This window comes from Coloeus monedula (assembly GCF_965178545.1).
Source record: "Coloeus monedula genome assembly, chromosome: 5".
In the NCBI taxonomy this organism is placed as follows: domain Eukaryota; kingdom Metazoa; phylum Chordata; class Aves; order Passeriformes; family Corvidae; genus Coloeus; species Coloeus monedula.
The window spans coordinates 11,839,629-11,865,062 of NC_138785.1; the positions used below are offsets into that span (position 1 = coordinate 11,839,629).

General features: G+C 38.4%; 1 protein-coding gene across 5 annotated transcripts in view; it reads right to left on the minus strand.

Annotated features, from left to right (window-relative positions):
• Positions 1–25,434, minus strand: part of INPP4B (inositol polyphosphate-4-phosphatase type II B) — a 337,675-nt gene that overhangs the window by 229,817 nt on the left and 82,424 nt on the right. Inside the window, exon 1 of one of the 5 annotated variants that reach the window (XM_082281865.1) lies at positions 16,004–16,057. The exons of the other annotated variants lie outside the window; for them this stretch is intronic. Within the exon in view, the coding sequence (XP_082137991.1) occupies positions 16,004–16,045 (42 nt within the window). The 5' untranslated portion in view covers positions 16,046–16,057. Of the gene's footprint in view, positions 1–16,003; positions 16,058–25,434 lie in introns of those variants that run through there. 5 annotated transcript variants of the gene reach the window in all.

The following is a 25,434-nucleotide window of genomic DNA, read 5'->3' on the forward strand; positions in this document are numbered from 1 at the left end:
AAACGAATATCAGATTTTACCATGACCAAGATAATTGTCTCAATTTACTTCAAAATTTCTTCCAATATTCTATTATTCAAAAAATGCTGCACAATAAAGAAAACAGGCAAGAACAAAAATATTTTGAAATCCTTGCTATCTTCCAGAGAAACAGTATTGCTTATCCCTCCAGTCATGACAGTGTCTTACAAAGATTCAAACTGTTATTTTCCTAACCAGACTACTTTGACAGAGAAAGAGCCACAATTACATCACAACAGAAACCAGAAAATTAAAATTTAAAAATGCCTAAATAAATAAACTACACAATAATTGTTGCATCTATGCAAATAGCCACATAACATTGTATGAATTTATGACAGCAAGCAAAGGCAAATAAATAGGGAAATCTTTAAGAACAGGGCAAGCTCATAATCATACTCCTCTAAAACACCTCCAAGCTTCTGCTAGGCTTGTTCAGGGACTTTTCTGAACAAACGGGCAATTGTGTTTAATGAATTTATATCAATTCCTTCAGCATAACTTATCTGCCAATGCATTCAATTCTTCTAGATTTTTTTATCATTTCCTCACTTTTTTCCTGAAATCACCTTGGCTTTTATTTTAAATAACCTCCTACAAAAGACATTCTACTAGTTTGCTGTGCTCCCACAACAGCCACAAAAGAAATCAAAATAAAATCCTCAGTAAACGTGTGTTTGAAAACACTTAGAAATATGGAGAAAACATACAGCACAGATAAGTTTAGGGCAAGCAAAAGGACAATATGAATCATGGCAGAGTTCTTACAAAATTACATAAAGTCCTTTCATTTTTACCTCTGAGAATTTGAGTTTGGCTGCAAAACACAAATTGAACTGTTGCAAGAATCCTATCCCAATTTTTAAGAAGGGTTTTAAGCCTGTGACACATTTGCTGACTAATGCTGTGCAACCATGTTTGGAGAGACCAGTTCCAGCAGACAACAGATCATCCTCAAGGAAAACATTCTGTACAACGTCCTGACACACAGCCTCAAGAGACCATGCATTAGAAGGGTCCAAGTAAGAGGTCACCATTTGCTGACAAAACTATATATAAGCAATATTGAGCTAAAATTTATTGCACTCTATGCAGAATTAGGTTAAACTTATCTCACCATAAATGTGGACTGTGACCAACCACAAACACATTGAGAAAAATAAACAAAGCAACAATTTCAAAATTTTTGATGTTTTAGCACTCAGGTTTTTGGGGTTTTTTAGGTTGTTGGTTCATATTGCACTTGGAGGTCTTTTGATAAAATACTCTAAAATCTCACTGGCAGCAAAGTGATTTTACTGCATGGTCATGAGCAAGTTAAGGTTAAATAGCCTTTATGTTGCCCTTCTGCATTTTCCTTCTTCTTCAGTCATAAAAAGGCAGCTTACAGCTTCTGAAACAACTATGTCAAATGCTGAACTACAGAAAACAGAAACTAAGTTTCCCCAAGGATTTTTCAGCATAAAATTAAAACACATTCATGACTGTTATTGAAAGAAAAGTGCAGCTGAAAGTACTGGATTAAAGATGATAAAGCTGTACAGTGTTCTGGAAATGTCATTGTTTATTGCAACATAACCGCTTAGAAACCCTTTACAGAGCCAAGTATAACCTTTATATGGGCTTCATATTCCAAGTTGAAGCTGTAATTATAGGTCTAAAAAAGAGGAGAAAAAACTAAGCCCTAGGGGGTCATAGTTTTAGCACTGTTCTCAAATAACAAATCAAAAACTTTCCAGACTACATTATAATTGACTAAGGGAAATTTCAGCCTTAGTACCCCCTCCCTAAAAACCAAACAAACACCAAGTCCCCAAAAAAGCCACATACAACCCCTTTTTCTTTATAGACACCAAAAGACACAGTAATCCTGTTTCAAAATCTGCATCCATGTATGTAATGCTTTTAATTGTGTGTGAAGACAAGGATATATGTCCACAAACACTACAACCACACATACAAAGTATCCCCCTGCGAATAGATACATGTACAATGCTAACACGGCGTAACACATTTGTTCCTTTGTGGTTTAAATGAGTTCTCCTGTGCCATGCTGCCAAATCCTTCCAGACTGACGTTTACGAGCAGTTTGCACACAGAGACACTTAGTGAGCAGCAAAGTGTAGGTTCTCAATCTAAAATAAATAGAACATTATTTCTCATGCTTCCACTTACTAGTTTTATTTTCCGTCTAGAGCAAAACAGAAAAATGCTTCCAAAAAAAAACCCTTTTACAAACAGTTCTCTCATTTAGCAGCCTCATCACTGCTGTGGCATTTAGCCATCCTCAAAAAGGCATTTATGGCTTCATACACCATCTCACTGTAACTGCTGTGCCCTAAACATCAAATGAAGTACTAGATATTTCCCACGAAACTAATCAAAATGACACAGCATAAAGGGCAACCAGCAATCTAGGGTATAATAAAATAACAGCACATTAAAGAATTAGTACAATATTTGTACTCAGTTGCATAGAAACCCTGTGATGCTACTTACGACATTGACTTCAGCACCCACTACATCCATCATACTACTACTAATTTAAATGTCAAAGCAGCTAACAGTGACTTTTCAGTGTTACAGAAGGTGCATGTTTATCATACCGAGATGCTGTGATCACATTTGATAAGGTGTGAGGAAAACCAACCAGCTGAACATTTCCAAGTAATACACATGAATGAAACCATTTTGTTTTGTCACATCTACTCCAGCTACACTTAAGGACATTGTGAGCTTGCAGACAACCTAGTAAAATTAAATGGTTGACACAGTAACATCGCTACACATGCATTTTCAGCTCTCTTGGTCAAACATCACTAAATCCCCACCAGTCAGGACCCAGAGATGGATGATCTCAGGTCTGTGTTATCAGAGGATCGAAGGAATACAATGTCCAACCGGATTTCTACTCAGAGTGGGAATAAAATCCATTTCCTTCTCTTCTGGAATTTTAAGGGAAAAAGCATATTTTCTCCCTTTACTGGAACCCCTACAGATTTCTTGCAAATTCCTGTTTTAGGGAAGCCTGCAGCTACCAGCTCTCTCTCTACTCACTGAGTACATTGGGCTTGGAGCCCTGTTTCCCTAAGTCTTCACAGGCCACAAGTCCTGGCTCTTCTACTGCCTTCATCTTTCCAGTTTGAGGCAAAAGGGGGAATAAAGCTGTGCAATGTTGATTTTGTCAATCAAGTCCTCAACTCAAAAATCTTCATAGCAAGCAACAGCTTCCACTAAGTTGATTCTTGTCCTTTTCACATTGCTGTGGACTTCAATCCAAACTAAACCAACATTAGATAACAATATTTGACATTTGGTAAAAACTTCTAAAAATAAAAAAGGAGCCACCTACAATTCCATTCAGATGCTCTCATCTCTAATCATCTTCCTCCTGCAGGAGACTTGTATTCATCGCCTGTACCATGCAAAAGGAAGTCTTGACAGCCACAAGTCTCATCTTCTTGCATTAAACCAGCTCAGCATCACTCTCAGCACATGCACAGCAAGACTGTCTCAACACACAAGACCTGTGGACAGTGATCCTGAGCAGAGATGTTCATGAAGAGATCAGGAGGAGAAGAGAGAATGGACACAAAAGTGGTAATGAGGAAGATCAGCAAGTATTTCAATGCACGGAAGATACTTAAAAGATCTGATTCCAAGTGTCATTTCCAGAGACAGTGAAGCACTTCTGGAGGGCTTCTTTGTTTCATTTTTCTAATATCAATAAACCAAATAAGTGAAACCAAAATTAGGACTTTCAATTTTCTTAAGCTGGTAGCTGTAATTACTCTCCTCTAAGGACCCAATATAAATGTAGTAATTTCTGAGGAAAAGAGAATGAAATTAGGCTCGTTCCAACTAATCTTTCTCACAATTGCCAGGGATATGCACAATCAGTCTTTGTTAATTCTTTACCACAGAACTTCTCTTCAGATAAGTTTCTCACACAAGGAAGTCCTTAAGTAAAAGAGAATCGACTTTCCAGAACATCTTATCCACATCAATATATTAAAGATGAGAACTACATCTACATTTAACCTCTTTTGCTGTGAATAAATTGAAACACACTGAGCACTTTCTTAAATGCAGCTAGAATTTAATCCAGGCAACCGGCTAGGAATGTTAAGCAGCAGTCTCATAACCACAAGTTTACACACACACACACACAATCTAAATTTTCAAGGCTGACTCTTTCATTAATAGGAATTGTGTTTGTATCCCTGCTCTGAAAAAAGAAACCACTGGAGCCATGTATGCTCATAAGAAACACCCATGCCATAATTCCCCCTTCCCCCCTCTTTTTTTTAATGAGCGCTTAAACAGGAAATTTGCATTTAGGAGAAAAAGCAACGCTTTTATGCCTAGGTCAATGCGTTCTTTTCATCACAGCTGTTGAGCTCAGAACACAGACACTGTCTAGAAATAACACAGTAGAAAAATCTTCAACAGAAGGCCAGAATTTTTCCCATTAAGACATTTCTTATATTCATTTTTTAGCTGTGGAAAATGTAAATAAACTTTTCAATAGCCATATTAATGTAGCAGAATGTCTTGTTTTTACTTGGATACCCAGAATAATAATTTTCTTGCATACAAAACCTTTTAAAATATCTTTCTCTGGTACTTCCTGCCTATGCCATAATAGCTACCTTGTGCCAATTTCAAGCTTGTTGTTACAGCTTTTGAATATGTATTATCTGTAATTAAAATTTATACTATATTTTGATCCTACCTCATTATTTTTTAGGCCTTTTTTTTCTGCATTTTATTCAATGGAATATCTAAAACTATGGGGGTTTTAGGTAGCACCCCAAAAAATAGTTTCATATAGTTTATCTTCAGGCACCACCATCCATCATGTCTTTAGACCTTATAACAGCTGAACTCTATCAGAGACAATGGCACAGGCCAACGTGAGTCCAGAATGCCAAAGACATTCATAGAGTTTTTGCACCAAAAGATGCTCCCGCTGTATGTTCTTAAATAGATAATCAGTCAACCTCACACTTTAATTCAAAGTTGACAGAAAAGCCTAAAATTTTTACAGATCAGTAAGTTTTATAAACTTCTACAAATCCGAATTGCTGACATCAAGTAATGTTAATGCAATGCCATGCTAGGTGAAGAAAGAGAGGTGTATTGGGTTGACCCTGAGTTGGTGGACAGTCTTTAAGACCAATTACGCTTCTCATAATTCATATTTAAACCGCACAGAAAGGCGGGACTTTCCCTTTTTTGTCGGAGTTCGCTTGCTGGGAGGTGGGGGGCTCCGAGCCTTCCGGCCCCGCCGGGCTGGGCCGGGGCCACTGCCCCTTTCCTCCTTTCCCAACGCTGCGGCACGGTCCCTGGGTGGCTGGGGGGAACTGCCTCAGAGCCGCAGGCAGCTGAAACCAGCCATGGACTGCTCACAGCTAAACCCAGCCATGGACTGCTCACAGCTAAACCCATCCAGCGCGGCTTCTGGGGACAGGCGGGTCCCTCTCCTCTCCATGCGGAGCCGGCGGAGTCAACGGGAGCCGGCAGAGCCTCCTGTCTGCAGCCAGCACACTTCGTGCTGAACTGAAGAAGACACCACGCAGCCAGCAGCACAAAGGGAGCGAGGCTTTCCCCACCGTAAAGCCTGAACAGGAACACCCTTCAGCATGGCGGCGTCAGAGTCAGAGAGAAAGAGAAGTGAGCCATGTGGGACGGAGCTGGAAATGGCGACGGGAGAAAAGAGGGCGGTGCCGCGATTCTGGCGCACAGCTTAAAAGAAACCTTCTTGCATGCCGTGGTAAGAAACTGTAATACCACAAACTGTTTGTCTCTTTAATCCATTTGAAGAACATGGGGGGATGGAGTATATTCGTGTGCCTGTGAGGAAGAATGCCTATGCCAGGCTATATAGAAGTAGTAAGAGGCTGATAGAGACTTGTGGCGAAGAAAAGCCTTTGTGTGCAGGCCAAAAGAACTTATCCTTAAAAAGATGAATAACCCCATGTGATGGCCCATGTTTTGTAGTGCGAAGGAACTGTGAGATTTTTCATGGGAGAGATGTTCTACACACAGCAGATTGTTTGTTTCCGGGCGGATCTGCTGTTAGTGGCAGTTTGGGAACCACATGCAACTGAAGGAAAAACCCTTTTTTCCCTTAAGCATAAGAGAGAGACTTTTCAAGAACTGGAACACTGACTAACATCCCATGTTCTGTTATCCCTTGTGTGAGCTAGGTAAAAGGAGAGAAGTGCTGGGGGGGGGGGGGGGGGGCTGGGATTTGCTTTAATTTTGTTTTGTTATTGTCTCTTTACTTTTAATTCTATTAGTAATAAAACTCTTCCATTGTACTGCAACTGTTTAAGGTTTGTGCCTGCTTTGCTTTTCTCCTAATTCTTATCTCACAGAAGGAAAATAAGTAAGTAATGAATATTTTGAACCAAAACCACTACATTTAATTGGTGTTTCCGCCCGGTTTCGAACTCAACCCGCTACAAGAGGCTACATTCAAGGTTGATCTGTCTTGCTCTATTTAATTTCTTGGTTTTATTTTCATTTTCAGAAACTCATACTATATTAATCAGGGAATATATTAAAATCATATTGTCACTATCTCTAAAATAGTTTTTCCACTGTGATAAACAGAAATACGGAAGGGCTTCCACCTTCACATACCGGACTGGATGGGCACACAAAAGCACAAGGATACAGGGACATATAAAGCACAGTAGAGGGACCAAGAGGTCTCCCAGACATTTGCAGCTCCTATCACAATTTCAGTTCCTATGAAGAGATGCACATAAAGACCACAAGGAAAGGAAGTACAGAGAAGAGAAGAGAATAAGCCTGTTTATATGGCAGTTCTCCCCAATGCTTCTCACTAGTGGAGTGGTTGTGGCATCCTCCTCTCTCTGGGCTGCTATAAAACACAACTCGCTTGCAGCCCCAGAAAGCAGCAGCAACCCTGGTGGTTCACATATTCCCCAGCAACTGCTGCTACTTTAACAGCCTATCTTAGTATCAATTCCACCTGCATTTGACCCTGACAAATGTCAAATGCAGCAAGCTGGAAAAATTTGTCCACAAATCCTGCACTTTCATTTATACAATATTTAATTTGGGCTCCCTTTAATAACCACAGGTAATTGTTACATAACTCGCCTCATTCAGTCTTGATGTAAAGTGTTTCATGCAGAGTGTAAATCTTACCATCTTGCCATTTGTGAAGGCATCAAAATTACTTGAAAAGGTAATCTTAACTCAAAGTTCAGTAGATGTTGTGAAATGTGATTTCTATGACAAGCTTATCATTAAAACATACATCTACTCGCATCTTACATTTAAAATGAAAACATATCTTCTGCAAATACAAGAGAGTGAAGGCTGGAGATGCACATTATGGACATGTCCTAATGTGTGCACTCCAGACCTTCAGCTGAAATCATTCTATGGGAGAAGGAACAACCTCCCTCCAGCACTTTGTGGCTAATCAGATCTACTCGAAGTATAAGGTAGCCCTACAACCAGCACCATCAGCACAACTAACGAGGCAGCAAGTGGCAGGATTTTGTGTCAGCAGCACCCATTTCAGAGGAAAAAGTACATTGAGCCCCACCCTTACTGGCAGATGAGGGCTGAAAACACATCTGGAGACAAATGCCTTTAGCACTTTCCTGACTCAGGGTCTTCTTTCACATAAAGTTCCAGAGCAGCACAGTAGCTTTACAGAGAGCTGGAACTAACAGAAGGAGTTCCTGGTTGCTATTGCAATTACTATCCAGCATGCCAGTGCAAAGAGTCCAGGATTTAAACAGCCTATTTTAAGTACCCCAGGTTTTCAGCACAGCAACAGGACTTTGCACAGTGCCTGAAGACAGGCTGTCATGCCCAAGCAACTGCAGGCAGCTGTGCTGGGCTCCTTCCAGCTGCTCTCAGCTCTGCACAAATGCCATTGCTGATAAACCTTTCTGAGAGCAGTGCTAAGCACTACTTAAACTTCAAGTGGTCATTCATTACTAATTCTTTGGGTGTACCAGAATTTTAGCCTTAAATGAAGCTATGCCCCAAGGCCCGCACTTTGACATAATGGCTGTGAATTAATACATGGATATAATTACAAGGTTTTCATTTTGCCAGGAAAAAGTGGTGTGTTTTACAGAGTAATTTCATTGTGAAATCACCTTTCTACAGTACATAAACTGAAACAAACTGTGCCTAAAACTCAAGACTTAAGTTACTAAAATTGTCATCGCTGTCATGGCTGTAATACACAAAACAGTTTTGCTAGTTTGCAAGGACCATAAAAAGACAGTGTTGTTCTGAAAGATTATTTATTCTAAGTTACACAATAGTACAAGTAGGCAGTAAGAAAACAGAGCAACAATTGTGTGTTAACATCTTCTGTAAGCTGCATTTCCCAATAAAAGGTTGATACGAATAAAAACATCTGAGTCATAGATGAAAGACAGAATTTTCTGCTGTTAAGCAGTTATCAAAGACCAATTAGGCAAAACGTGAAGAGGTAAGTAAGAGGTCCCACTTGGTATTTCTACTCTAGGTTAAATAACCTGATATGACTTGGCAAGTAGAAGAAAGTTCTGTCATATTGAGATCACTCCACTTCTTCATCGCTGGATACAAACTCCTGTTAAGCCTTTAGGCTCCCTCCATTCGAGGTGTTAATTTCGACCCAGTTCTGGCCTCATTAAATACAAATCCCCAAGCATCCTCTTTTGCATAAAAAACCTTAAGTTATCACATATAAGGTCAACAAATAAGCTCGCTCTCATTTTCAGATTAGTAAGAAATCAGGCTACATTTCAATACTGTGTGGTGACAGACAATTCTAGGATAAGTCTCTTATTCCCATTCCTGCTTCTTTATGTTGGGCAAATGGGCTGCAGCAGGAACAAAAGGCTGGAAAGGCCAACCTGTCAGAAATGTTTCCTTCATGCAGAAACAGTTTAACACACACCCAAGAGCAGCAGCCCTCAAGGACATGGAGGTTAAACTTGGGCACTTCCCAGATCAGCCCAGCCTAAAACTACTGCCAATTTGACAGCACCTCCACAAACACACAAACCAGGCAGACTGCTCACTCCGTCAGGCTGACATCAGCCTCTGCATCCAGAATGTAGTTGGAGGTCCTGACCCCTGGATTTTGCAGGTCAGAAATGAAGCCTGAGCATACAGAGAGCCCTCCATCCCTCGCTCTCAATCTTCCCACATGCAGAAGATGGCATGGTCAGGGTAAGAGCTTCTCTGGGACTTACAAAAACATTGCAAAGGCCACTGTTTGGGCTGCAGCTAAGAAGTTCAACTGCATTACTCCTCATGAAAACTATTGCACAGGGAATTTTATCACCTTCATCATCATCATTATTATTATTATTAGCCATGATTTCTATCAAGATGGATCATAAATGACGAAATGAGAACACTGTTTTGGTCTTCACAAGAACCCTCTGAACTACAACAAAGTGGATGCAGAGATCAAGAGAGGTAATGTCTAGCATGTTACACTTGGAGAAAAATTACTCTAGTAAAACAGGTAAGATGCAAAAAAGAGAAGTCAGACTACAGCACATCAAGTTCTCTAAGGACATTTACACACATACTTTGCAATAATATAATACTTATTACAGATTTTTCTCCCTGATTATTGGGCAACTTTTTGGAAGTAAGCGGCAACAATCTGTAAGGCCTTCATTATCAAAGCTGTTACATTTTCTACCAAGTTACATTTGCTTTTCTGTTAGCACTTATTTTACTACAACACCAAAGCAACCACTACATAACTCTTTGAGAGCCAAAACTCCAGCTTATGCCTGTAAGAGTGCCAAACATCACAGCTTCAAACTCCAAAACTACACCCAACCCAAAAAAGCACTATACATGCAACACATACAAGTTCAAAAAAACATAAATTGTGTTTAAGACCACTAAAAGCTAGTATAGTTACTCTAGTATGCTAGTATTATCTGTTACTTGATCTATGTTCACATTTTCATTTTTCAAGGCCACGTTGGATGGAGCTTTGAGCAATCTCATGTAGTGGAAGGTGTCCCCACCCACGGCAGAGGGATTGAAGCAGGATGATCTTTAAGGTCCCTTCCAACCCAAACCATTCTGTCCTTTTATGATTTCATTTCTTCAAAGCTCTCACTATTAAACACCTAAAAGAAACCTTAGCATGACTTACAGGCTCTTGAACTTGCAATGACAGAGATTCATTTGGAACAAGGAATTTTGGAGCAGCCTGCCACAAAATCCCATAAATTCAGGGTGAAAGAATAAAGGTAGCTGTGCCAGTCCAACTGCCATCCATATGTAGATATATCACAATATCTAGGGGTTTTGTCCTGTACTGCCACCTTCACCGCCCCACACTTTGTTCTGGTATTCGCTTTATGAGACTCTCCGTAGGCTATATCAAGTATTAGCCTGAAGATGAGTAAACCAGTAATACAAGGATATTTATCCTAATTTAGTGAACAAATCAATTCAAAAACCATCAGGAGAAAGCACAGTGATGGGCACAGAACCACACCACTGGGACCAAGGGTGAATTCAAGGAGTGGGATGACTTACTTTCCTTTAACAGCAACATAGTGTCAATCACTGACTACACTGCATAGCTTTACCCACAGATTTAAACCACTAGTTAAAATGACCTAATGATAACCCGAATCAGTATTATTTCAAGATTAGTATAGGGTTAGAACAAATATTATTTATATTCCCTGTTCATATGTTATTGGTTTTCTCACATCTCTTAGAAATGTCTCTTTTTTAAAGTGAAAACATAAGTTCAAACCCATGTATTTTTCAGCAAAGAATAAACAAGAAATTGATTCCTTAACGAAAAGCACTGTACAGACACAAAGCATGCGGGATTTTCAATTTAGTCCATATTAGAACTTTAATTCTTCATTTCCTGGCTTCCTTCCCAATAAAATTTCAATTTGGCATTCCATTTAAATGTGTCCTTTCAACTTAGATATGACAGGCTTTAAATTTATGCATTTCAAGTTCAGTAAAGATCAAAATATTCTATTCAAAGATCATCATCAATTAACTGATGCCCTTGAAGTAGTTTGAGCAAACTTTTCTGGGCAAACAGAATTTTAAAAAAAATAATCAATTAGCACAAAGTAAACAAAACAGAAGCCCAGGAACAGACAAAAACTCTTGCCCAACACCTTGTACTCCTGGCTGGAATAAGCACCACCTCTAATTTCACCACAGCTGCCAGCATATTCTGAATATACAATGCAGTCACAGCTGTTTCAGTGACATTGGACCTTGCAGAAAAAGTCCTTCTTAATCCTGGTGACTGTGAGAAGTTGTAATTCCAAGGAACATCTGCCTCACTGCTAGCTGAACACATATAGAGTTTCATTTTGGTGCAAGCTAATGCCGCTTGCAATCTGCTTTTGGCTTCACCTGTTTTTCATCAGGAAATAATCACCATATTAACATCATGAACTCCCAAAACACTTGCATGAAACAACAATTAACTTCAAGAGAACACATGCCAGTGCTAAACCTGACGATTACAGGGTAAGACTGGTTGAGACATGGAAGAAAGACAGACATGTATGATTAAAGATAAAGATCACCCTTAGTAGCAGAACTAAAACCCAGATAGTACATTCAAATGCCACCTACAATGGTGAAGCACCTAGGTTTTATAATAACTTAATCATTTTCCATGCAATATTTGGAATGATAACTCTCCAGATCCTTCAAGACTGAGCTTTGCTCCTGTTTAGAAATTCCCTACAATATAGAAACACAAGTTCTGCAATTCTTAGAGAAAAAGCCTTAACACATTTTATTTCACTTAATCTTTAGGTGATAGAATAAAACAAGCATCTTCAAATGAAAAAAAAATCCACAACACTTTGAATGGTGCAATCAATAGACAGCATTCCAATCCAAGCTTAGCCCCAAAGGTAATTCTAACCTCATTTCAGTTTACAGATTGCCTCTGGGACTTGAGCCCATGCTACCAATGATGTCCAGAAATGAAGAGGTGGCTTAAAATAGTAGAATTGCAGCAAACGGAATGCAGAGTCCTTATTCAAGCCAGTATAAAAATAATTCAGGTTATCCTATTATTTCATGAGGCCAGCTATTGAGTTTATTAACAACCTTTACCACTAAGAAGGAATCAAGTAAATGCTCTGAGCAGAATACTTCAGCAATGAGACAACCAGTTTGAGATGCTGGCAAATTTCACAATACCTAAGGATTTTCTTCTTAAATACTTGACAACTTCAGCCCTTGAGAAAGCAATCACTACAGGCAATATAATCACCTTTACCACTAAGAAGGAATCAAGTAAATGCTCTGAGCAGAATACTTCAGCAATGAGACAACCAGTTTGAGATGCTGGCAAATTTCACAATACCTAAGGATTTTCTTCTTAAATACTTGACAACTTCAGCCCTTGAGAAAGCAATCACTACAGGCAATATAATCACCACAGTTCAGGTTAGGCAAGTGGCTAGTGACAACTGGTGAAAAGATGTGTCAGACCTCATTCAAACAGCTTATCACTGGATATGAAATCACAGGCACAAGTTCAACTGCAAGGACAGCAGAACCCAGCTCTGCCTGAAAAGAGAGAGAGGTCCCCAAATATTTTCAGCAAGGTTCCTTCTCATGTGCTATGTCCCACCTAGCAAATACACTGCTGTAATGCTGCAAATATATAACACCAGCCAGCTGCAAGCTCATTAAGTACCTTGTGTCTTGCAGGAGTCAGCTTCCATAAAGCCATCAAGTCAGAGACTGTCAGGTTTCAGTGATATCCACTTGCTGTACTACCAGTCTTCCTTACAATTAGCTAGGAGATGTCACAGATCTGCCTTCCTTTAGTATCCCTAAAATCTAATTAATTTTTCCATCTAGACTAACAGCTGTCTCCCCAGTCTACCTGAGAAAAGTTTATCTACAACATAAAATACTTTCACTGTTATCTAAGGATGAGAGGAATGAAAAGAAGTCTTTTTGCTTGCTCAAAGCCTCAAAGCAGAATCACTGTCACTGCTATAGAGGGAACCAAGTGTAGCCTAAAGAGAAGCTCTCCTTCCAGAGAGACTTGGACCAATAAAATATTAAAATCTAGAGGAGATTTTTGAAATACTTAAGAATTTGAAAATCATGGCGCAGGAGCTGTTGTTTGAGAAGTTGAGATGAGGCTTTCCATTATTTCATCTTTTTAATTATTATTATTTTGACAGGTTCAAAAGAGAGGAAAAATGTTCATGTACAACTCAAGTTCACAGCAGAAACCAGAATTTAGGAAAACAGTATCTCTTTTTAGAATTCAAAAAACAAAAATTATTTTAAAAATCCAGCTAGTGCTTTCAAAAGAAGAAACTTTATTTCAATTGATAGCCGATATAACTCCTTTTCAGCCCAAAGCAACAAGGCCTAATCTTCCCACAAACAGGGCTGTTTTCACATTATTGGAGGAAGTCTCTTCTATCTCTACAAGCCACTGTGAATTTTACACAACCTATTGAGGTTTAGCATGAGAATTTGATTAAATTTTTGCAAACATTGCCAGCCTCAAAAATGAATGGAGCATTCCAAATTACAGAATATTCGACAATGGTACCCCACAACAAGCACACAGGAAGGCAAAACTGAATGAACTGCAGGTGTCTCATTAGTTCATAAATTTGGTTCAGCACCACTGTAAATACTCCCACCCTCCTCACGGAAGGAACCACACAAAACTGAGGATGCTTCTAGTTCTGAAGGAGAAGTGAGAAGTGGGTACATAAGAGTTCACCTAAACTCCTGATAAGCAAACAGGAAAAAAGAAGAAAAACCACTGCTGGTTTTCTTCCCTATACTTGATCTCAGTCTTTCAAATGGTTGAAACCAATAGCCATGTGAACAATAAAAAACAGCTTAAGAGTTTAATAAAAAGAGAAAATGTTTTCCCGTTTCCAGTGTGACCTCAGCCAAACTGTAGCATATGGTGGTAACGCTACGAACAAACCACCCCTGAAAATGGGCCTGAAAACACAAGGAGCTACAGCCTATTTTTGTAAGTATCTAATGTTTTGAGATGAGCAGCAAGACAGTTTCCCCATGTCCCATCTTAACAACTCAATAAGGTACTTTTGCGTACAGTACAGTACAGTACAGTATCAACTGAGAGGCTTCTCTAAGTCTATCCTATGATCTGGAGGAAAACATGTGAAGCCAGCCAATACGGCTTCTACCTTCCAGGAAGCATAACCTTTTTCAAATGAATGTGAAATTTGGAAAACTAACAAAAAAAAAAGGACAAGTATGGTCAAGTCCTGAAATTCAAACTTAATAGAAGTTAATCCTAAAGCAAAGTGACTGTGAACATACACCTGTAGACATTCAATCCTAAAGTCTGCTCTGCTTAATAATCTTTTGAAAGGCTTAGCCAATTTGTTTCAGCATTTTATGTTACAACACTCCACTTTCCAAGGCAGGACTTCAGAGAAATTACTGACAAAAAGCAGTCAGGACTCAAGTAATGAAAGTTTTAATGGTAAAAAAAAGCAATTAATAAGTACATCCACGTATCTAGAACACAAAGAAATTAGCCTTGTATCTTACCAATAATAAATTCAGTTATCTCATAATGCTACCTTAACTCTAATGGTTTGGGTTTTGGTTTTTTTCTTTTGCTGCCAGCTTTACCAGGTGCTGTTTACATGGCTTGGGCATCACAATTTGAAGTCCAATATAGATCTCCCGTTTGCAAAAACTGGTGTGAAAAACTATGCACCCATTGTTGTAAACTATTTCCAGATCCTTCTTCAGCTGAAAATACTATGAAATTACCTAGTAGCACTTTTTAGGCTGGCGACAGCTGCAGAATAACTATTCAGCTAGTTTTCTGTAACTTGATACAAAGAGGTTTCTGTGATGCACAGCCGAATCTCTTCTTGCAGAAGAATGTGACAAAGAACAGAACAGACATTAAAATAATACCAATAATTATAAGAAATGGATAATCTCTAGATAGACCTACAACTCAGAGAAGTTTCACTGATCTAGGACAATATTCAACTGCAGCCAGAGATTACCATATTAAATATTTAATCCAACAAATAGCTAGCAAATCCATCTAGAAGCATATCAAAATCATGCATTCCTTATGCAAGCAAGTATTAATATATCCTACCAATTAATTCACATTCAACTTGAACAGGAAAACAACTGAGACACACAGAGTAAAAGTACTGTTCTAGGGCTTTTTCCTGAATCGGAACAAGAGTGTACACATGAAGTAGGCGAACAGTGAAACTGTCTTGCTGCTCATCTCAAAAGCAAATAAAAAATGAAAAAAAGTAAGACTTGAACGGTTGTGATGGTGGTTTTTTATTAAAAATTGTCAATTTCCGCACAGTCTCGGACACCATGTCTATGAAATCCCTAAATAGTCAAACACTGGAAACCTGACGTAATTCTGCCACTAACCTGCTGTGACACTGTGGCTACCAAGCTTCCTACATAATTTGACAAGATTATTCCATTGCACGGGGGGGCAGAAAATCAGGCAATCCAATTCTAACCAAGTGGCTGTGTTAGTGCTAGAGCTTTGTAAAGCATTTTCTACATTCTCTATTCTCACATGCAGTGCTGGATCACATGGATTTCCTAAGTGGACGACTGCTGTTTGTATATGAGGAGACCTGCTTAGAGGTCCTTAATACTCTGCTGGCCCCACTTGGTGAAAAGACCTGGAAAAGATATATCGAATAATCTAAGAACTGTACACGGAGTGGTCAAACAAATTACTTTTCCTGCCACCCTGGTCACCATACTACTATTACTTCTAGTAAAGAAAAACATGTGTTCATAGTATCAACAGTGACATCACAATTCATCACTTTTACTTTGTCCCACCTCCTTCTCCCTTTCGTTTCCTCTGTTGTCAACATGTTACTTGCTTCTTTTTATATAATTTCAGATTAAATCTCACCTTTACAGAGCAGCTTACCTTGGGATACCAAGATAATAGTGGGACTTGCAAAGTTTTCATCTCTGAAGTGAAGAAAGTGACAGACCTTAGAGAAATATTTATTTCATCCACATCCATAAGTGAGCTAATGCAGAATTCAAGTGGGAACACTATTTCCAACACAAGAGCCTGAGAAATAAAGTTCAGCAGAAGTTAAAGAGATAAGGTGTGTGGACCAGAAATAAAATGAAATCCAGCTTGAATACAAGTATAAAAACACACCTCTGGAAATAGAGCCTAAAATATAAATGTACTTGGTGAGAACTATTGCTTAAAGACTATGAATAGCGGCAAAAATTCAAATACAAGTATTAAATGAGCTGCACTATTATGGAAGCTGAATGATTTGTGTGATAGGTAAGCGGGACATTTATCACTCTTCAGGGCTGTAACAGTAGTGAAACTTTCCTTTCATGCCCCTTAAAGCAGCTCTCTGCCCTGGAGAAATAATTTTAAACCATTCATAAAGTGTTCAGTTTTATTCCTTTTACTGCTTTTCTACCATTAAAGAGGATCTTTTCACTTCATCCCCCTCTTCTCTTGGCCCAAAATATACCGTTCTTTCCTTTCTCTTAAAAGATCCTCAGTCCATCAGAGCTGAGATGGGAACTGCGTCAAAAATCATCAAGACACTCAATAAGACAAAAACAGTAAAGGAGAAGTAAATAGAACATCCATTAATGAACTGTAGATGATTATCCAGTGACCCACAGGACAATTAGTCAAAAAAGCCAAATTCAAACAATTTGAAAGAAAAGTGAGAATCTTTCTAAAGTGTTCGAACTTTAAGACCAGATATATTTCTTGGGGAAAAGTCTTATAATTATAGTCAAGTACTTTACATTGAATTATTATAGAAATTACCTGAAAACTACATCAAGAATACCCTAAGGTATATTCAAACTTATTTTTCCATCCTTTCTCATATAGCCTTTTAAATTATATTAAGAATATATTCACCCCTTACATGATGGATTTTAGGCTACTCTTTAAAGATCTTTTCATACTTAAAAAAACTCTTAAGTCTGAAAGGTACTCAAAATGTAGTGACATTGGGCTATATGAGTCTCTACTTTAATCACAATATCATTAAGCATTTATTGCCACACCAAGCAAATTTCCTTTCCCTTTCCAAGGGTATAATTGGAAAATCAGCCCTAAGAAGCAGCATCCCCCCCCTCCAAAACTGGAAAATAATCAGACCCTTTGGAATACACAGCATGGAACTTTAAAAAATCCAATGAAAGGTAAATTACTTGTGCTAAAACATTCTTGGCACACATATAAAAGAATCCAAATATTAAGAATGAGAAACTAAAAGGGAAAGAATGTACTCGATTAGAAGACTCACGTTTTGCAATTCTCATTTTAAAAAGATTTCTGCATTCAAAGTACTAATTGACAAGGAGGATTGTTCCCGCAGCTGGTACAGTTCACTGTACAGTTCCAAAAAACTTCAAATTCCTGGTGCTGTGCCACTGCTGTCACATTGTAACACAAGAGCCAGTCTCACAGCAAGTATCACTTAATAGACCATAAAACCTTTGAAAACTACAAATGCTAAAGAGGTGTGACTGCAGATAAACAAATCATCTAGAAATCTTCACTTTTTTTTAGGATGGCATCCTCTTACCCCAGCCCCAGGTTTGATTTTAGGTCACTGAAATTAAGCCCATTAAAAAGTTTCAGGGCTACTTTAAGAAACAAACTAAGAAAGGAAGTTCAGAATGGTAATTTCAAGTCTTCTTCCTAGATGCCTCTAACTCTGGGAAATCTGCCTGCCTGCTTCTCTGCTTAAATGCATTGACTGCACTCCCATACAGCTCTGGTGCAGTTAACAAAAATAGGAAACCAAACCTTCACTTTTCATGTCTTTCATGAAGGGGGCATTTAGAGAGACAAAAAGAAGGGAAATCAAAAGAAGAAAATCAGTTTCGACACTTCCATAATGATTTGCTCCAAAACATGGGTTTAGACCACGTTTACTTGAGAATATATTTCTCTTGTACATTAAAAACAGTGTTTATACATTTACACTGCTTAAAAACCCAACAATGACATTAGAAACCATGTCTACTAGGCTGAATTCTGCACTGACATTGAGCTTTGAAAATGCTTTAAAAATTAAAAACAAAAAACCCCAACCAGTCAAAAAAAACCCCAAAACAAAAACAAACAAAACAAAACAAACACCAAGAGGGTACATTAAGAAGCAAAAAATCTTAAGGTGTACTGAGAAACACGATGGCTTATTCCATGCTTTTCAGCTGCCATCTCCACATCTGTGGGTCAAATGTGGCCCTTGCAATTCATCAGTGACTCAGGAATTACACTAAGGACAAATTCCATTTCACAGGTCAAGTTTTGGATGAAGCTACAATCTGCACATTCAGTAGAATCACTGATACAACACAGATTGCTATTTTGCTGCAAAATTACTTGTAGGATGGAGAAAGAAAGAAAAGATAATCTTATAATACCGCTAGCTACTCTGCTCTTTACAATACCTAAAACAATTTTCTTCCTTTTCAGTCATTGTAAAAGCATTACAGAGTCCCTTTTTACCAAAGGGTTCTACTATGTTGCATGAAAGTCACTAAGGATTGAAAAAAACCCAGTAGTTTACCTTTTCCAAGGCTATGTAAACCCCCCATCAAAATCAACTCCTCTCCCTCAGTAAGCTGCCTGTAACACATATCCCTAATTATAGGGTTATTCTCGGCATGTCCAGCAAGATGCCAGCAGCGTTTGCATCTTTCCAGCTGTGCATTGCTGAGGAAGCCAATTTGAATCTAAAAAACTTGATAATGTCAGATTCAAATGAGGTCCATCTTGTTGCTTGGTATTTTCCACAAACACTTTCTGGTTTCTGTCCTTCTGTGATTACGAGCAGCCTGTGTAAAGCAGGTCCACATAGCCCCTCACTGTCTTTTCCTGGAGAGGGTTGTCATGTCCAGCTTCACCCATGAAGAAAAAATTATTATCCAATTAGATTTATACACAGAGACATTAAATACAAAATACCTTCATTTTCCTCATGTAGTCAAATAAAATAGTATTCATCTCTAAGATGAAAACGGGAAGAGTTTTCCTAAGCATCAAAAGAATAGCATTTCTTAAGCATCAAAAATAGGTAAAAAAAGAATACATAAAACAGTCAAAAAAGAAAACGGAATTGAAACTTGGCCTAACAGGATTTCTGCCTCTGCATGAGTTAGGTCTCTCTAAAATAATTTTTTTTTTTAATGGTTCTTATACAGGCTGTCTCTCTGTTCTTTAGGAACCCCTGGATTTTAAATTTTATTTATGTACAGGAAGCAAGAAGTAATTCCTCTAGGGTTTGAACAGTGGTTTTGACAAGATTTACATAATTTAGACTCCCTTTGGCTACAACTTCAATCTAAATGGAACACTTCAGAAACATGACAATAGAGTGCAGTACAAAATGACACCATAATAAAAATAACTACTTCCACTGGTTGAACAGAAAAGTCTTGGGCACTGAACTTGTTCCAGGGAAGGCTTTTTGCCTGTGCTGTTAGAGGTCTTCCTCAGGTTTGGGGCTTTTTAAAGAAATTTTTAAAAGTCATTACCATAAGGTTTCAAGACCAGATTTCCACACAGTTTTTCAGTAGGAGTAGTTTAGCGAAGTCTTAAATGGATCTGGAACCCCAAAGCCTCATTAAAAACAGTAGCCAAATCCAAAAGGCTGTCTTACTGGCTTGCCTTAATAAAAAGTTTCCATTCCAAGATCTAAGCTTCAACACTAACAAGAGAATTTGAGCAATCCTATCTCTGCATGCAGTTTTCAGTCTCCATTGTGCCACTTCTCCTGTGCCCAGTTCTGAATGGCACGCAGGGGTCCAGTTTTAATTCCCACAGCCAACACAGAGCAGCAAGAAAGTGTAAAATACAATTCCTTGCAGTATTTCCATGGCACCTGTGATGCCTTATCAGGCCTCCTATAAACAGAGACTAGAAAGGAGTAAGGGAATAAAGGTAGGTATTTACTTGAAAGGCCTTCAAAGGTACACCCTGGGGAGCCAGAGGCTATTGCCAAGATGGACCCCAAGATGGACAACAGGTCATGAGTTCTTCACACCTTTATAAGTTTGGTTCATTTGCATATCAGGGTTAATTCTCCAATTAAAGCTTCAGTTTAATGATGTAATTTTCTCTCTGCTTGTTCCCCTTTAGAAGCTTTTGGTTTATAGTTTTTGGGCCTAGGATGGTCTGGGTGTCCTTGGAGAGCAGGCCTGGAGAGGCTTTGTTATGTCTACCTAGCATGAGAGAGCAGAAATTAACAGGCTACAAGAAACTTCAGAGTTACACACTAAGCAGTACAGAATTCGAAAAATATAAAATATATAAAATAGAAGTTAAAACCTAAGGCATGACCTGATTAAACAGCATTTGAAGTTGGGAATCTATTCCCATTGTTTTGCATAAGCATACCCTACCATTCCATCAATGTACACTCGGCTAATACAGCTCTGATCTACTGGTTTTGTCTTTCTGAATAACTTCTCTTTACTGTAAAGAACCTCTCTCACTCCTTCATGTATATAACAAGAAAAGTCTGACTTCACTATTAAACAGCTGGCCTACACTTCCATATCCAGGCAACAACCACTTTAATCACCTTATCACGGGAATTTTTAATTCACATAATTGCAAATTCTATGGCCATTATGTTATGGTCAACAAAAACTGTATAACCCATCAAAGACAAGTCACTAGCAAAATTGTAAACTCCCGTAAGTTAAGCATTTCAATTCTAATACCTAAGCAAATAAATACTACAAAAAGTGCTTTTTCTTTTAATTTCAAGATTTTAACATTGATGCAGCTCAAAGGACATACTAGTTCAGTGTGGGATGTTGCCAACAATGCAGAGGAATCTGCAATCAAAACAGAATCTAGAGTGTCAGAAAAATAAATTTCCAAAGCACGCAATGGTACTATCCCTACTGCATTTCAAAGGCCACCATGCCACTTACTCACACTTAACAACATCCCTCAGCTCCTGCCTCTATGAAAGTTGAGGGCAGACAAGCAGAACACTGGAGTTACTGCCAAATGAACAGGTTATTGACCAGTATTGGCTCTTTCAAATCAGCAAGGTCCTTGTGTACCATTTCACAGTGAACTTGATGTCACATAGAGAGAGAAAAGACATTTATCTCACTTCCTCTGCCACTGCTTCTAATGATTTAATCTCACACCTGATTACCTCATGTGAAGTCTGACCTTAAGAACTGCCTGGTGACAGAGGAAAGTGGAAGAAGATCTCATGTAAACCAATGGCCACATTTTCTCCCCAAGTTTCTGCTTCTCATTAGCTCACCATCTCTGAAAAGACAAATAAAATTATTGTACTAGTTATGCCTGCACAGCTGGCAGGGCAAGGATTCAAGAACATGTCTAGTGTGTCCCATAATTCAAACTTTGTATATTTATTGCGCAAGTCAAGCTTTTTCTGCCCCACCATGTTCAGTTCTGGAGCTTCCTCAACATCTACACTTCAGCCTACTTGTGAATCCCAACAGGCTGAAACTTGGGGATTTGCTCAAAATGGAGCAGACAGACACAGAGGCAACTCTTACCTCTGCGAGCAAAAAAACTTACTCAGTTTTTAACACTCTCCTGTCTGAACATGTCAGTCTTCAAAGTGAGAACACCATGAGAACAAAATGACCTAAAATAGCAGATTTTCTGCAGCTAAAACCCTGAAAAACAACAAGTAATATCCTTATAATCATTTGTAGTACCAAAAAAAAAAAAAAAAAAAGCAGCTACAAGAAATTTGGCATTACTCCACAATTAAATAATTTAAATTTCTTGCTTCACTTAAGAGTATTATACTCCTACTGTGTTTAATGAATGAAATTTCACAACAGCAGTTACTGTCTGTCTGTCTTTTAAAGTTCTCAGACAGCTGAAATCTTCTTTCTAGTCATCTATTTTGTAACTTTGATCTGGGGAGTAACACAATCATAACATAAATGTAGCTCTATAAACTCCAAAAACATTCTTTAATAACAGTCTCAGTCATTTGGGATATGCTTCTTAAGAGCTTTGGGGATTTTTAAAATAGATTTTTTTAATCAGCAAAATTGACATTATCAAACACTCTATATTTTGCTCTCTTCTGTACAGCAGTTCTAATTTTCATTTCTGTTAATTCATTTCATAATTTTCAAGTGCTGCAGAAAGCTGCATTACAGAAAAGCTGAAGTAGCAAGCATCAGTGTCTGGCATCAGGGACAGGCAGTCACATCAGATTCCTAAAACCAGTACAGCAGATACATTTAGGCAACCATGTATTTGCTTACCAACAGTTTGAAAACAGAGATGAAACTGATTTGAAAACGATTTTGTGCTTTTGAACTCTCCGCTAACACAGGTAGAAAGAAAGACAAGGGAATTCTTTTTTAAAAATGGAATTACATACTTAAACTACCAGTGAGAAATTCACACTTCTGAAAGAAATATCTATGTAATTCACAACATTTCACAAGACAGGTGAGACTACTACTCTCATCTAGGTCAGAAAAATTAAACAAAATAAGAACCACAGAATCATTTAGGTTGGAAAAGACCTTTAAGATCATTAACTCCAACCATTAACCCAGCACTGCCAAGCCCACTTAAACCATGCCCCTGAGTGCCACATCCACACACCTTTTAAATCCCCCCAGGGATGGTGCCTCAACCACTTTCCTGGTCAGCCTGTTCCAAGGCTGGACAACTCTTTTGATGAACAAATGTTTCCTGCTATCTCATCTAAACCACCCCTGGCACAACTTGAGACTGTCCTCCTGTTCTCACCCTTGCTGCCAGGGAGAAGAAACAGACAACACCCTCCTTTCAGGTAGTTGTGGAGATCTTACTTACTCTAATGGTCCCCCATTTTGAAAGACCATCAAGGACAAGACAGAACACACTATTTTGGGACTGCATACAGTGAAAAAGTATTTTCATATTCACAGAAGTTATAAAAAATGAACCAAAGCTCATCTGTTTCACTTGGATTCCCCTCAAGGCTCAGTGTTGTTGCATGCAACAAAACCACTTTTTAAATTTCCTTTCCAAGCAGAGGAAAAAAATAAAAGTCTACTAGCCTGAAGCAGGTTTTCTTCTAGCCATGCCCACCCTTCCCTCTTCTAGAGACAGATTTCTGTCATGAGGTACCAACACTTACAGTGTTGAAAGAAGAAATATTACCCTTTTCTTCAAATAGTTGCTCTTAGATGAACAAGCCTGAATTTTGAATTAATTGCTTTGATTAAATAAGTTGATCAAGCTTTCGATTTGCTGGTTCCAAGGCCAATCTTATCCTAAATGATTAGAGTTAATAAAAAAGTAACATAAGAATTTGGTAATGATTTTACAAGGAAACAGTATAAATACACTAAAAACAGCCTGCAGAGCTTGCGCTCTTATTACAATTATTTGCACTATCTTAAAACAAAGGAGAAAACCCTGTATTCCTCTCTGGCCTGAACTTGGAGCAGAGTTCATACCACTGGTGGACAAATAAGTTTGAAAAGCAACATTTTTCTGTTAGAACACAGTTTCCATTCTACTAAAATTATTTACTCTCTCACTTTAGCAGAGGCTTAATTAGAGGAATAGAAGAAAGGGATATTTAGGTGTTTTTGGGGACCTAAAAATGTCAAGTACATAATAGTATAAGTATTCTTAATTATTGCATATATTGCATATTAGGCCTACTGTGCATTTTCGTTACATTTAGAATTATTAGCCTTATTTATCTGCACAAGGAAGACAAGGGGCACAGCCCAGCTGAATGCCACAGGGGCAGGCTGGGGAAAAGAAGGACTGCAATACATTGAGGCATATATTCGAGCACAAGTCTTTTCATTGCACCAGATTTTTCTGGTTTATTATAAAAACTGAAAGAAATGGCCCTGGGATCCGCAATTCATTCCTATGTGCCAGGGTATTATTTGATCTGTATATGTAGATTTCCAGACGTGATTTCCCAGCTATTGTCAAGGCCATTAGAAACCATCTTTCTTCACTAGAGTGTAGGTCTCCTAGCATAGCAATATCCTTATGAATTCAGACAGCCAAATAATGTGGAGAGCTGATTCCTAAAGCCAGCTATATTATTTCTATTATCTCTTTACAAAGAAAAATTATCTTTTTGTATCCTAGCTATATCTGTAACTACTCAGACTGCTCTCCATTTCTTTTTTAAATTTATCCATCCATTCTTCACATGCAAAGCCCACAGACATAATTAGTGAACGTTCTTTTAAGGTACCCTGAAGCAAACAAGTCTGCTTGCACATGGAGAGCATGAGCATAACAACTCAAAGTAAACCATCCCTCTTTCAATTTTCTGCTGTTAGCTAAATGTTGAGAGAATAATTCCCCCAAGAAGAGATTGGGATACCTAATCTGTGGCTGGGAAACTGCTGCCATTTATATCTGATAATTTTTAGCATCTCATTTTAATTCTACAAGAGATTGACTCCAGGAGAAGCAGGAGGAAGAAAAAAAAAAAACAAAACTACCACACCTCGGAAGATAAAATATAACAGGCTTCAAAAACAACATAGCCACTATAAAATTTGTGGCTAATCATTTTTTACTTTACAGTCCAGTGAACAGTACAGAAAATATACCCACATTTACAGAATCTGAATACATGAAACCATGTCTCAATCCTTCCCACAGCCCTTGCAAACAGGATGATTTTTCACTCAGCACCTGTTCTTCTCTCCTGTTCACCTATTCTACTCTAAGAAAGAGAACATGATTCTGAAACACCAAAGGACCCTATTATCACATAGGTTCATTTCAAAGTGAAACCATTAGCGTCCCTGAATTCATAGAAATTGCTTTGATATCATATAAACATTGTAGAGAAAATATTTGGGCATTAAAGCATAGCAGAACACCAGGCAAACTCTACTTTGCCTGGATTGTGTGGACAGCAGAGAGCTGGTAACACCTCCTTGATCTGAGCTACTCAATTCCATGGAAAGCTGAACACATCTACGTGAAACAGATTGGTGGGAAACATCCCCAAGCAAAGCCCTACCCTAGACACAAATCACATCTTTGCTCCCCAGTGTATCAGCACATTTACATGAAGAATAAGAGGCTGATAAAGGAGGAGTTCACACAAGAGAACTACTTTATATCCAGAAGTATTCTCCTTAGCGCAAGGGAAATACCACCTGCTGATACACAGCTAAAACCCAAGTGTCCTCTCTCAGAAAGCAAAGCACAATTATTTCAAGATATTAACAAGCCTACACCTCTGGTATTCAACATGACCCAAAGCATTTAGATATTTTGCATAGACAAATATTTCAGATAGTTTACATGGGAAAGCATTCACGTTAAATGTGTTCTTCATGATAAATGTAGCA